Here is a 13,285-nt window from a genome sequence, read left to right as displayed (position 1 = left end):
ATGTTCACATTGCACAAAAAGCCAAGCAAAGAATGGACACTAACACACTTGAGGAAGGTAGAGAGATTGTGGAAAATGGCATCCTACTTCTTGATGGATGGTATATCTCTTCTACAATAGCCTTTGATTGCTTGAGGAAGAAAGAGGACATTGATTTGGATGAAGATCTCGAACAAGCAAAGGATTTACCTTGGGTCTTCCTTTGATGATAGACATGAAATTTTGGCATGGTCTATCTTCCCTACCACTAACAAGCTTGTCATGATGAAGAAGCGCAACAACTTGTGCAACCATCAACCATCTGATACAACAATCATTGAAGTAATCCAATTGATTGCACATAGTGCCAAATTCATAGAAAACCTTTCTATAAAATCACAAGATTAGACTAACAGAGAAGGTATGCAAGCTTGAAGAACAAATACTTTAACAAAGGCATTGATGCCCCCACCAATGTAGCCCACAATCTTTGCAAATGACTTGTCCAAGCTAAGACAATTTTTGGCCACTGCAAGGATCAATATTTCCTAGCAGTAGAGAGAGATTGAAGAGATGAAAAAGAAGAAGGATACTCAACAACGAGGATAGTTGCACAATACAACAAGCCAATAGAAAAAGTCCATTTCAGACTCGATGAGCTCTATGATGGTCAATAGATTGGATGCAACTATTAAGAGTTAAATCTCTCTATTTTTGTTTTTCCCTCTTCCGTAGATTCAATTATATTTCTAATGATCACTCCTCATCTACATTTCCATATTCTCTCTCTATTCAATATGGAAACTTTATCCTTTTGTTTCTCTCTTCAAAATGTGTCTATTTCCCTCCCTTTGCTTATTATAGAAACATTTCTTGTGTAGACTTTTATATATAGATCATTTATGATCTTTGTTTAGTAACAAATTCATTTTTACCAATTACTTTGCGTAATATGGTATCAAATTCATTTTTCTCGAAAACTAATATTTTCATTATTGAGATTTCCTGTGTTATTTTTTGAAATAGGTTTTTGTTGATGCAAGTTTTGTATCACTTACATAACATATTAGGATTTGAATATTCGATATGGGATATCAAACATACAACTCCTCTCTTGAAAAGTTAATGCCCATGAGACATGAGTATAACTCCAATGTTCCTTACACCGTTGGATACTCGCTCAATTTTATTGATGTGATTTGCTGGTAATCACATAGGCGGCCTTACGCAAATTGTTGAGGATGACTTGGACTTTGGTGGGATGAAGGTGATGGTGGCTCGGTTTGTGAAATGTGCGGGTGGCAGATAATGTTGATGGTAGTGATGATGGAGGGTGTGTCTGCCGATGATGATGTTGATGGGAAAGTGATAGTGGTGGAAGGTGAATGGATGTGTTCTAATACTTGACCTACTCTAACTTCTTTCCCTAAACTTTGACTACCCAACTACTCACTATTCTACTCCTACTCCTATGAATGGAAGGTTAGCAAATGGACAGAGATTGAACCTAATGAGAGCTGACCAACGGCCTCACTTCCACAGGTGCAATGATTCAAAGGAATAATAAACTAGCTTACCACACAAAGCTTCCCAACCAGCCACTAGGATGCTAGTGGCCTAGTATTGACCCCTATCAAACATTTACCAATGCTACCATACCACTATCCATCTACTTTACTTTCACTTAAACAACTTGAAATGAAATTTGCTTCAATAATTTGAAAGGAAATCTAAGTGGAAGTAGAAAACATGCAATAACACCCAATGTTCTTGATCAACATGCAAATCGCAACAATGAAAAAGAGAGCAATTTTGGTATTATCTTCGCAACAATTTCTCCAACCCCTTACAAATGAGAGCAAATGGCCTTTTATAGGGGCCAAAAATACAACGGACGGTGGAGATCAAAACAAGATCAACAATCCAGATTGGATCCTCAAAACCCTAATTAGGGTTGCCACCCCATCGGCCAATGAGAAGTTGCCACCTCATCAATGGACCAATGAAAAAAGTGCAAAAAGTGGCAACCAATGAGAAGGCACCAAAATAGTGGCCAATCAAAAATAGACACTTGTCCTATTCTAGAAGAAAGGGAAATTTGCCACTTGGGCTTACATCAAATGATCTTCTAATATAAATCTTCCCTTTCCTTTCATTTTCTTAGCTAAGGCAATGAACTTAGCTAGCCTTTCGTTAACTTCTTCCATAGGAGGACAAAGTGTGTGCTTCGCCTTGAGTTCCGCTGACTTTGCCACGCTGTTCACTGCTTGTAGTATCTTTTCGTGATCCTTCTCATATTCCTTTGCAAATCCAATAAAAGCACTGAGAGAGGAAAGGGTGCCCAAATGCTTTTTCTTAATAGCAACCATTCCTAACTCATCCAACCTCGATCCAAAATCTGTCTCATTGATATCTTCTTCTCTAATATTCTCAAAATCAAGTGCCACCCCAACGTCGCTCATCATGGTTGAAATAGAAGTGTCAACGCTTGGACTGTGTCGTGCAATCTCATTATGTATCTCCTCAAGTGTTCTAAATTTGGTAGTTAATGCAACAAACCAAGATTCAACTATACTCAATCCTCTCATCAACCAACCCGGCCCTTTGCAAATATGCCTCTGGTAGCCCAATGAACGCCTGTAGCCTAGGAATAGCCAAATCTCTGATGGGAAGGAAACCTTTCCACTCTTCTTCGAATAATCTAAACTTGTCTCTAATGGCCACTAATGATTGAAAGTCGAGATGAAGGAAGGCAAGAAAATTCGCCCATCTTGGATTGTATCATGGATACAATCCCTGACTTCGTGTAGCTGAGTTGATATCTCTCCTGAATTGCTCCCGCTATCTTGAGGAAGGGCTGCCTGGTGCAGCTATTGGATGGGTTGGCTATCTCTCCAATATTTGTTCTCAGCCTCCAACTTTACTATCCTTTCATTTCCCTTCCTTAACCTTTCTCTGATTGATGCTATACCTTCCTGGACCTCCTCACACTCCATATCATCTGTATTCCTTCCCAAGTTATGCTCCACTATCTCATATTCTTGGGCCACAATCTCATTCACTACCTTGTTGACTATTGGAATAGCAATTTGAACCTTTCGGTGACCATCATTGTCGCTCCTGATTACCCTTGCCACCGTTCTTGCCATTTGTTTTTGGTTCTCGATATCACCCTTTTCCATTAACCCTTAGATGTCCTCAGTTGTATGGGTCGTTACCACCTCGCCTCTTGGCATAAGCACTTGTCTTAACCATAGTGGTGCAGTGCATCTCCCCAAATCTGGATTTGGTTCGACTAACAAAACATCACCAACGGCCTCGGGTTCCTGACTTGTTGCCTCGATGTCAATCGGTCTATCTTCTTCTCTACTAGTTTCTTCCATATCATTTCCTTGCTGGTTCTCCGAGAGAGGGGAGTACTCGGTGCTTTCACTATAGCCACTTGATTCCGAATCAGAGCTCACCTCCATCGCGGCCCCTTTATCATTTGAATTGACCTCTTGGCTTCTAGCCTCAATTATACTCTCTCTTGATGGCGCTGCATGCTGCCTCTTGGTTGGAGGCTCTGGATGTTCTTTGCCCTTCTCTACCTCCAAAACTTTCTTCTTGCTATTTCTACTCATTTCTTGTTGCCGGCTATTTCCTTCATTCCTTTGTCCGACTGATTTTGCTTGTCTCTCTTTTGGCTTCATCATCTCATAGGTAAGGGGAATCCTTTGTCTTTGTAGCTTCCTTAGTCCTTCATTATACCACGACTTGGTATGTAAATCCACTACCCTTGCGACTGCTTCCAAGGAAGGATCCTGATGGTCATCCCAATCCACTGGATTCAATTCTGTTCCTTCTACTATATCATAGTCTTCTCTCAACACATTTCCATCATCCTCCAGTTGATCCGGAATATCGAGGCCTCTCCATCTAATAGCCCTCATCATGTTCATCGACAACCTTGAGAAACCTAGCTTTCTCACATGAAAGTCATCTTTGGCATTGGCCCAAAAGTCTTCTATGGTGGGAACATGCTTGTACCTTGATAAAACCATTAGGATTGAATCCTTGCCTTGCTTTGTACCATCCTAGATGATACCATTCCAATTCCTTCTCCACGGCTTCAAAGGAGGCCCGATTTGGGCAACTCTCATTGCCAATTACGATTGAGAATGAAATGCCCGTTTTCCCTTCCTTTCTCATTATCCTATCATAGTGCTCAAGTTGCCTAGCCAATTCTAACAAAACTACCTTGTCGGGTGGGTACCTTGGAAGCCTCTTAGGACAAACTGTACTTCCTGCCACTCTAACGTAGGTAAACTGCGGAAATTGGACGAACCAACTCCCAAACTTCTTAATTCTTGCTTCTGCTTCTGGTGAAAGTCTCTTAGCAAGTGTCCCTTGTAGTACCCTTACTGTCTTCATCGTGAAGGCATCGCAAAATATCTTGTAATCCTTGTTATTATGCAAATGGAGCTACGGATAGCATTCATGTACCAAATATTGTCCTGGTGCGCTACCAACTTCTCCTAAGGCCCTAAGTCCCGGACTCTTGTACAATCTAGCAATCAGGTATAACAGATAGGAGCCCATGTAGAATTGCCTTTGGTTTTGCACGGTTCTGAGTTACAATTCTAAGTTCTCGCTTATGATCTTGGCCCAATCAAACCTTCTTTTCCCTCTCTCGATCTCATCAATGAAGAAGTACATCCAGTTTTCAAATTGCATCCCTTGAGCTAGGCCCATGATCCGACTGAGCAGAACAACGAGATCACCATATTTTGGTTTGAAATCCACCATTGTTAGCCTCGATGATCTATTGACTCCTTTCCTTCCCTCGCGTATCCAATTTTGCTTTAGTTGCGTGTAGTAGGCTTCTAGGTTATCTTGAAATGATTTAGTTGCTTGGTCCATCATCACAACCGTCATGCCCTTGTACTGGGGAATGTTGAATGTTTCTTCGATTGCTTGTTCGCCAATGCTGGCCAACACTCTCTTCCCTTCATCAAAAATGATGGATTTATTGTTTAGATCAAATCTGGATGCACATTCTATAATCAATTCCAGACAAGGCAATGTGGGAGGAAAAGCCGCCGCATGTACAATTCCGCTCTTGTATATCCTTTTTGCCAAGGGGGATTGTCCTTCCTTTAGTCTGTCCCTCATCCGTATCATGTCCACTATACCGATATTAGTGTCGGTTATTCTCTTCATTTTCGAGAAGAAGGAAGTTTTGGGCATCATATCCTCTTTGTCTTTCTTAGTGTTTGCCCGCTTGGGATTCTTACTTGCACTACCATCCTCCATGCTCCTTGCCCTATTACGGGATGGTAGAGTGGTGGACCAGAAGGCAAGAAGAACCAAGCGGAGCAATCCTTAGACTAGAGCGAAAGATGGATGTTAGCTTAAGGACCCCTTGCAACTCTAGATGATGAAAATTCACCTTAACCAATAATCTTACAGCGACTTTTCGGAACCTAGAATATGACTTCAAGAATTTCAAATCCCTTTGCAAATTAGAAATTTGAACTTCTAAAACCATCCAACACTTGCTCAATCAAACCAAAATCAAACTTTCATATGCATCCCCTCTCCCAACAAAATCGCCAATTCTGATATAAGAAATGCAGTCCTAAATAGGGAAAAATCAGACCTTCACCATGAATTGCCCATGTCACCAAATCAGATCTGCCTCAAGAAAATGCCGAGAGTGAAAAGTTCTGCCCTTGTCTTAATTCGCCCAAGCATGGAAGTCCTCAATTTGCCCAAAAATATCACCTAGGGCACAAATCGCAGCACATAGAAGGAGAACAAATCACCAAAAATCTGCCCACAAGGAAAATCGCCAAGGCCTGAAATCTGCTCCTCAAGAGAAATTCGCTCAAGAAATGCAAAACAACTGCCTTGATAAACTTGCCAAGTCTGGAAAAATCTGCTCCTCAAGGAAATTCGCCCAAGAATGGAGAGAAAGAAATGAATTGTGGAAAAGAAGTGGGAGAGAGGTCTCCTTTATACCCAATTTCTTTTCCCTCTAAGCTGGCCGACCTGGCACTGGAGGAGAGAAAAAACAAATTAAATCCAAGTTAAGGCCCATAATTAAGTGCTTAGCTCAAAAATTTAATTTTGCCCAAAAGAAAATTGCATTTTTAAATTTGCCAATTAGCTCCAAATTGCAAAACGAAATTAAATGTTGCCTTGAGGGTGTTAAATATTTCCATTTAATGAGGGTTTAGTAATTAATACGTCATTAAATTTGGATTTTGGCTAACCAAAAGCCATTTTTTCAATATTAAATTACCAAATTCATTAAAAACTAAAAACTTTCAAGGCAAATTAATCCAATTAAAGCCAATTTTTGCAACTTTCTACCAAATCAATTTTGCCAAGCTATTTAAAATTTTATGACAATAAAATTGCCCCCTCGAGTCAAAAATTGATTTTGCAATTTAACTTCATCCTACAAAATTAAATCCCCTTTTTCACCAAAAAAAAAAAAAAAGATTTTCCAAAAACTTAAGTCTAATTAAAATTTCCCTTTTGAAAATCATCCAAATTTACACAATTAAAACCAAATTTTCAAAAGAAATCGTCTAAGTATAAAATTCACAATTTTATCCTGCCAAGTTGAAATTAACTTAGAAAATTATTCGGCCTAGGGATAGAATTGATAGCTCTGGAAAATCAAGTTGAAACCGGGTGAAAATAAGCTAAGCCTCCCCACATTTGTCCTGAAGGTGCCAAGGCGTGAAATTTTCAAAAACTCAAAAAATTTGGACAATCCAAAAATTTGCCGAGGCGATAAAAAAAAAGGGGGTCCCCAAGATTTGGGGCGATGTGTGAAAACCTCACAACAATTTTGAAAATCTTTAATTTCTTGATGAATTTTTTTAGACTCGTAAGAGTTTCGACATCCTTTGCCTAAGTGTGCCCAAAATTTTGTTTGCAGAAACGCGACTATGGTTTTCTCATGATCCTTGCTTCTTAGAATTGTAGGTCTGTGCATCGCGAATTTTTTTGGAAGCAGTTTTTTTTGCATGCATGAAATCTTCTAGTCGTCATCACTGCAACTCACAGAGTTTTTTTCCCTACAAATACAACCTTGTTATTTGTGTTGCTCTCTCTCTCTCTCATACACCATTTTTCCTGCAAATCTTTGCTTTAGAAACATGTATATTTTTGGGTGTTTCTCTTCTACAACTTGGCATAAGCTCTCTTTTGCCTTTTGCAAATCCTCTCAACTATTTTGTTTGCAACTCGCAGTTTCAAAAATGGCTTGCATTTTTGTTTTTCTCAGTTGTTTTTATTGCAAACATTTTCCTTTTGCATCTTTAATCTGGAAACCTATGACCCTAAGCATGGTCATTTTTGCCTCAATTATGGTGTTTGTTGGACATCTTTGAACTACGCGTCCTCGTTTGTGGTGTAAGGAGGGATCAACAGCTAGGGCCAAAGGCACACCCAACTATCCAACCACCTCGTTGAGTACACACAATGGAAGCAAAACATAGAAAACAACACCAAGGAGAGAGAGAGAACAAATACTTTTATTGATTCATCAAATGTTCAGCATACATGCCCAGCTGTAAGGCCTTTTGCGCTACAGCCAGATACAAAATATAACCCTACGTTCTATCTTCAGCTTCAAACTTGCAACATCTACTCTGACTCCCAATCCTCTCAGTTCTCCCTAAACTAAACCAAATACCTCCACTTATACTTGCCAAAATGGCTTACAAAAGATTCTAGAACATTACATCAAAGAAAGGTCGACCTCAAAACGGTCAACACTCATCCCTAGACAAGATCCTATCATTAAATTCACGATCTATATTAAATACAAGAGTCGGCTCCAACTGAGAACCAAACACAGACAAACTTGGTCAAAGAAGGGCCCAAGCATCAACAACACAGGTCCACTCGACGCATGAAGGAACACTTGGTCAGCACAAGAACAACTCGGTTCATATTGAAGAGCTCGGTCACCAAAGGAATAGCTCAATTCATACTGAAGAACTCGGTCACCAAAGGAACAACTCGGTTCATACTAAAGAGCTAGGCAAGGTTTGAAAAGAACTCAGTTTGAACTTGTCAAAATGAACAAAAGTACAGGATTAAAAGGCAACCCGAGATGCTCTTGCATCAAATTGTCTGCAAATGCCATTTTTTGCTAGCTTTTTAGTCAATCATGGCCACTATCTAGGTTTTTCTTCGAAAACCCTAGTTTTCTTTGTTAGAAAATATTTTCTTGTAGATGTGTGGTGGATTTTTCAAACCCTCATCTAGGTTGCCTTTGTTTTTTCTAGGTACATAGTTTTTCATGCCACAATTTTTGAGCCAGCGGATTCAAAATCTAACATTAGATTCTTTTTGGGTTTTTTGAGCTCTCTCCTAAGTGTCTTTTCATGTTTTTCAAGTCTTTCGTCAATTTGACTCGAGGTTCATGCCATTTCAGATATTTGTGTTTGTTACATCAAAAAGAGCTTTCTTTTTGAAGAATCAATTATTCTCTATAATTATGGATGAGCACATGTCCTTACAAGAACATCCTCTAAAGATTAAGGACATCAGAGATCAAACTAAGGTCATTGGTCGTACAATGGAGGAAGAGGATATAGTAGTCATTACTCTGAAAAGTCTTCCACAATCCTATGAGCACTTTATTGAGACGCTCAATATTACTGCATCTAATGTTGACCTTAAATTTTCAGATTTGTGCACTGAACTTCTGCAGCAGGACCATTGGAAACAACAGTTTGGTAGCAGCGCTTCTTCATCCTCCTCTAAACAAGCATTTACAACCAATCCTTTCACAAGAATAAAGGCTTGTCTCAGTCATCATCTCAATCTCAGGATAGCTCCAAGAAGGAAAACAATAGGTGCAACTATTAACACAAATTTGGTCATGTGATCCAAGGTTGCAAGACCCACATTTCTTCTAAACAATGGAAGCAGGGAGGGTCTCAACCACAACCCAATATTGTAGAACGTGTAGAGCTCACTGATCAGCCCGAATTTGCCTTTTACACCTTCTGAGTATTCACTTACAATTTTTTTAAAGTTAGATTGACCATTAAGGGAGAGTATTAGGGTTAAATCTCTCTATTTTTTGTTTCTCTTGTCTGTAGATTTAACTCTATTTCTAATGGTCACTCCTCTTCTATGTTTCCATATTCTCTCTCTATTCAATATGGAAACTTTCTCCTTTTTCTCTCTTTAGAATGTGTTTCTATTTCTCTCTTTGTTCGTTATAGAAACATTCTTGTGTATACTTGTATATATAGGTCATTTACGATCTCTATTTAATAACACATTCATTTTTACCAATTACTTTGCATAATAATCATGAGGCATGTGGACTCTACATGGTATTAATAGAGAGCAATGATTCAAATTTATAAAACCCATGTAACTCTTCAGAGCTTTTGATATGCATTGTATCAGTTTTGGGGAGAAGAACAAAATCAACAAAAATCTTGCTAGGACAAATTCCTCTTGACCTAAATGCATATCAAGCACTATATGATTTGTATGCAAGATACAAGCATAGAACACATCTATTGGAAGCACACAAATTGTACACTAGATTGACAAAGGCAGAATTGACATCTTTTGAGGGCAAATCTAGCTACCACATACCTTCGTTGTTTAGTGATGATGGATATCTCAAGAGCAAGACAATGTGTATTGGAGACATAAGGAATACATTGGCCCATTTTTTGATGACACGAATTCAGAAGAAGACAAGACAGTTAATTAGCCAGGCACGTATGTTGATTGCTTGGGTAAAATTGACGATGGATTGGTTAGGATAGAAGTTGCAAGTTATTCCATATTGGGCAAAGACTATGCCAAGCACCTGGTACCCAGCAATAGGATAAAAGATCAGAGCATTCGGGCCCTATGAGATAAAAATGTAGATTTGCCAAGTCCCAAGCTCTGTGAGCCAGTTTTTGAAATTAAAAAAAAAATAGCCAGAATCTAGTTGTTGCCCTTGGCGCTAAATTTTGATTTTTTGAATATTTTTTAAGATCTGGTGAAATGCAAGTATGGAATGGATCAGATTTGATTTGCATTTCAATTTGTCATTCTTCAACAACTTTGCAAAGAATTTGAGAAAATTCATAGTGCACTAAACAGCTCGGTGAAAACATGGTAGTAAATAAGGGCAGTCAATTTGCGGGGATTATCTGATCAACTCCAGATTGATATGCAGACTCAAGCAACTGAAACTTCACCAAGGTTAACATCCAAAACTACCACCTGAAGAAACCAGGGGATTATCCTTGTCTTTTTCCAGCTGCTCTATAAGATGTTTGTCCTATAGTGACTTCATGAGATTACCTGCATGCCAATCAAATTTGTAAATGGCCCAAAGCTTGTATGCTCCCTTATTCTATAAAAAGGAAATTAAGGCCACAATTCAATGTTCTGAGGTCTTGTGTCGATGGGAATAGTCTGTATATTGTGTCTCATCTAGCGTACATAGAAAAGGTCTGTCTGTGACAGTAAATTTTGTATTGTAAATCTCAGAGCAATTTGCTCTATTAATGAAAGTGTCTCTAGCATTTGTGGACTTGAATTCATATGAAATCAATATCAAAGATATTCTGATTTTGTCTCTACAACCAGATTTCTAATTCATTTCAACAAAAGGCCTAAAATTTGCTTAAACTAGTTTCACAGTGATTTCGTGTAAGTAAATTGGGCGTTAAATAGAGCTTGTAAATCATCTTAAGTGGTTAGCTAATGTAAAGCACTAATAATCACTAGCCATCTTCTAAATGCAAATTGCAATCCAAGTTTCTAATATTTTCTAGGATTTGATTCCATATACCCTAGGATAGGCACCAGTCTTGTGTTCTTTTGTCTGCAAATTTCAGTGACAAATCAAATATCAAAGGATTATTTCACTTTCATGTATTTTATGTTTCTAGGCTTAATTTAGATTAAAGTCTTTACTCTCGTGCTTTAACCATCAAACTATTTAAGTATATAGCCAAATCTTGTTGAAACCAAACATTTCCTTGGTATATTTCATTGAGTAGCAGCTGCTATTCACAATGTCTATCAAATTGAATTATTATGACAAAGATATTGTTTAAGGGGGAACTCACCTAGGATTTGCAGGGCCTATAGTGCAACGGACTTCAATCAACTTGACCTATTGACTGAATCATGTTTATTGACAACTGATATAAGGGCTTGTTAGTTGAACATGGTTAATTCAAGGGGCTAACTTGGATAATCAGTCACAGACACCAACACGCCGCAAGGAAATTCCTCACTGTCATTAGCTTCTGATTTTAAAATTTCCCACTAGCGAACTACATGTTTCATGATGTTTTGCAATTGGCACCATCTTGTAGCCACCACATATCATTTGAGAAGTTAGAAAATGGCATTTATACAAAATGAGCTTTGAGATTGTTGGCAAGTTATAAGAAAGAGGAGAGACAGGGACAGCATTATTCGAAAGTTAGAGATACAAGCGGAGGATAATTGATGTCATTGCAGTAGAGTTGTGTTCCAACTCGAGGTATATTATAGTCTGAGCTTTTTCAACGAAGCACTATAGAGGATTTTGTATTTGAATTATCATTATGAAGGCCTCGCAGCAAGAATAGGAAACTATAGCACTGTAAATGCATAAGAGTAGTCCAGTCGCTGCAGACTGGAATTCGAGTAGTCCATGGGGCCAGTTTGTAATCACACTAATAATCGTACAGGCATAAAAATAAATGAAAAAGCTGTTGTTCTTGAGAATTTCGCTGGCATCTTGTTTGTTTTGATGCTTTGGCTGCATGGATGGACTTTTCTAATCCTCCGCCCACGACTGCTTTATGTAGCATCTAATCCAAAGCAAACAAAATAAAAATAAAGATAAATTCACCGCATCCAATAGATTGACAATGGCAATGACACCTAATCCTTCGTATGAAATTTGCAAAGAAAACTGTGAATATACTAAAATTGAAAATTAAATATTTCAGAAAATTAGGAGTCTTACCGAGGTTTATTTGACGATCACAGTTTCCACGGCTATATCTTTCCACAAGATCCCCAATTTCTGCTTCGGTAAGCGGTTCACCGAGAATTTCTTGTTGGCGCTTCTTGAATTCATTTGCATTGTCTTTGAACGGTGCAGGCGCGGGAGCGGCCCAGCCTGTCCATGATCTGTCAATTCTACCAGGACCAAAAGGGGAAAATTTCTTCTCGCGGTACCCTATTGGAACAATGTTGGCGTTTGATTCCGAATAACTGTATTGAAAATCGAATGGCAAAGATGATATAATGGGAGCATTATCTTTTGATTCCAACGACCATGGGGACTGGCCAGGGAGCTCATTGGAAGTATTTCTGTGGCTTTTGTTGCTTAAGGTTTTGGGATCGCCAAGCTTTTGTGAGGGTTTAAGGTCATTGCAGTGTTGAAATCCATGATCAGAAAAAGGATTGTGTGAAAACATTTTAAACAGGTATTGCAAAACATTGTGATGAATGATAAGTTGTTGCCGGAAGCAGCTACCAGTGATAGCCATGTTCAGGCGGAACAATTTCATGTGTGAAGTGATAGCCAGTTTAATGAGAACTACAATTTTGTATCGATAGGTGGAAAGAACGCGCACTGACGATACAAATTACTAAACACCGTCAGCGGTCCTCTCTTTTCACTTGAAAAACTTCGTGAAATTTAGGGCAGGTCTGCTATAGGTAGTTGCCTAGTTTATTAGTTCCTGCAGGCTACTATAGCATCCAGTGGGTGTCTTTTTTGTCTTTTTATATTCTCCAATGAAATCAATTTATTTTTTCGAAAACTATGATCTAATATAATGTATTTATATTGTTTATCTAATTTCTTATTTTATAAATTTGATTAGATAAATTTTTACATAGAATTGTACAATGAATAGTCAGTGTTGCGAAATTTTTTAAAACTTTTCATTTGGCAATTGTTTTTTTTGTTTGCTTTATGGAAGTAGTGAATAAAAATGAAGATGTAAAGTTAGTGCTTAAAAAAGACATATTTCTATTCTACTTAATGTTGTATGACAACTGCATTTACTAGGAGCGGTCTTAGTGGAAAATAGGTTGAAAGGTACAATCTGAAAAGCATCTGATTCATGCCTCTTAGAAATGTGTGTGGCAGGTCGCCCTTAAATTCTGTGAATTTATCATATCGCATTTTGTGATGATTGTAGAGACTTGGGAAAAGTAGGATGTGAAACTTGAGTGTCGAGCATTGATATTTTTTGAAAATAGTAGATTAGGTGTGTCCAAATTCATATCTATTTAATTCTTGTGTCAGAGGAACATATTTTAA

At 38.3% G+C, this 13,285-nt stretch overlaps 1 protein-coding gene across 3 annotated transcripts in view; it reads right to left on the bottom strand.

Annotated features, from left to right (window-relative positions):
• The window catches only part of LOC149576003 (CRS2-associated factor 2, mitochondrial-like), a 35,775-nt gene extending 23,114 nt beyond the window's left edge, over positions 1 to 12,661 (bottom strand). For 2 of the 3 annotated variants that reach the window (XM_089816119.1, XM_089816120.1), the window contains exon 1: positions 11,975 to 12,649. In XM_089816119.1, coding sequence (XP_089672245.1) covers positions 11,975 to 12,524 — 550 coding nt within the window. In that variant the 5' untranslated portion in view covers positions 12,525 to 12,649. Of the gene's footprint in view, positions 1 to 11,974 lie in introns of all 3 variants that reach the window. The other variant, XR_016360754.1, reaches the window with a different exon arrangement.
• Between the last annotated feature and the right edge of the window lie 624 nt (positions 12,662 to 13,285).

Source organism: Cupressus sempervirens, chromosome 1 (assembly GCF_028749045.1).
Source record: "Cupressus sempervirens isolate cs-2001-9-10 chromosome 1, ASM2874904v1, whole genome shotgun sequence".
NCBI classification, from domain to species: domain Eukaryota; kingdom Viridiplantae; phylum Streptophyta; class Pinopsida; order Cupressales; family Cupressaceae; genus Cupressus; species Cupressus sempervirens.
Note: the sequence above shows the minus strand (reverse complement) of the source record. Positions and strands in the feature narration are given on the sequence as shown.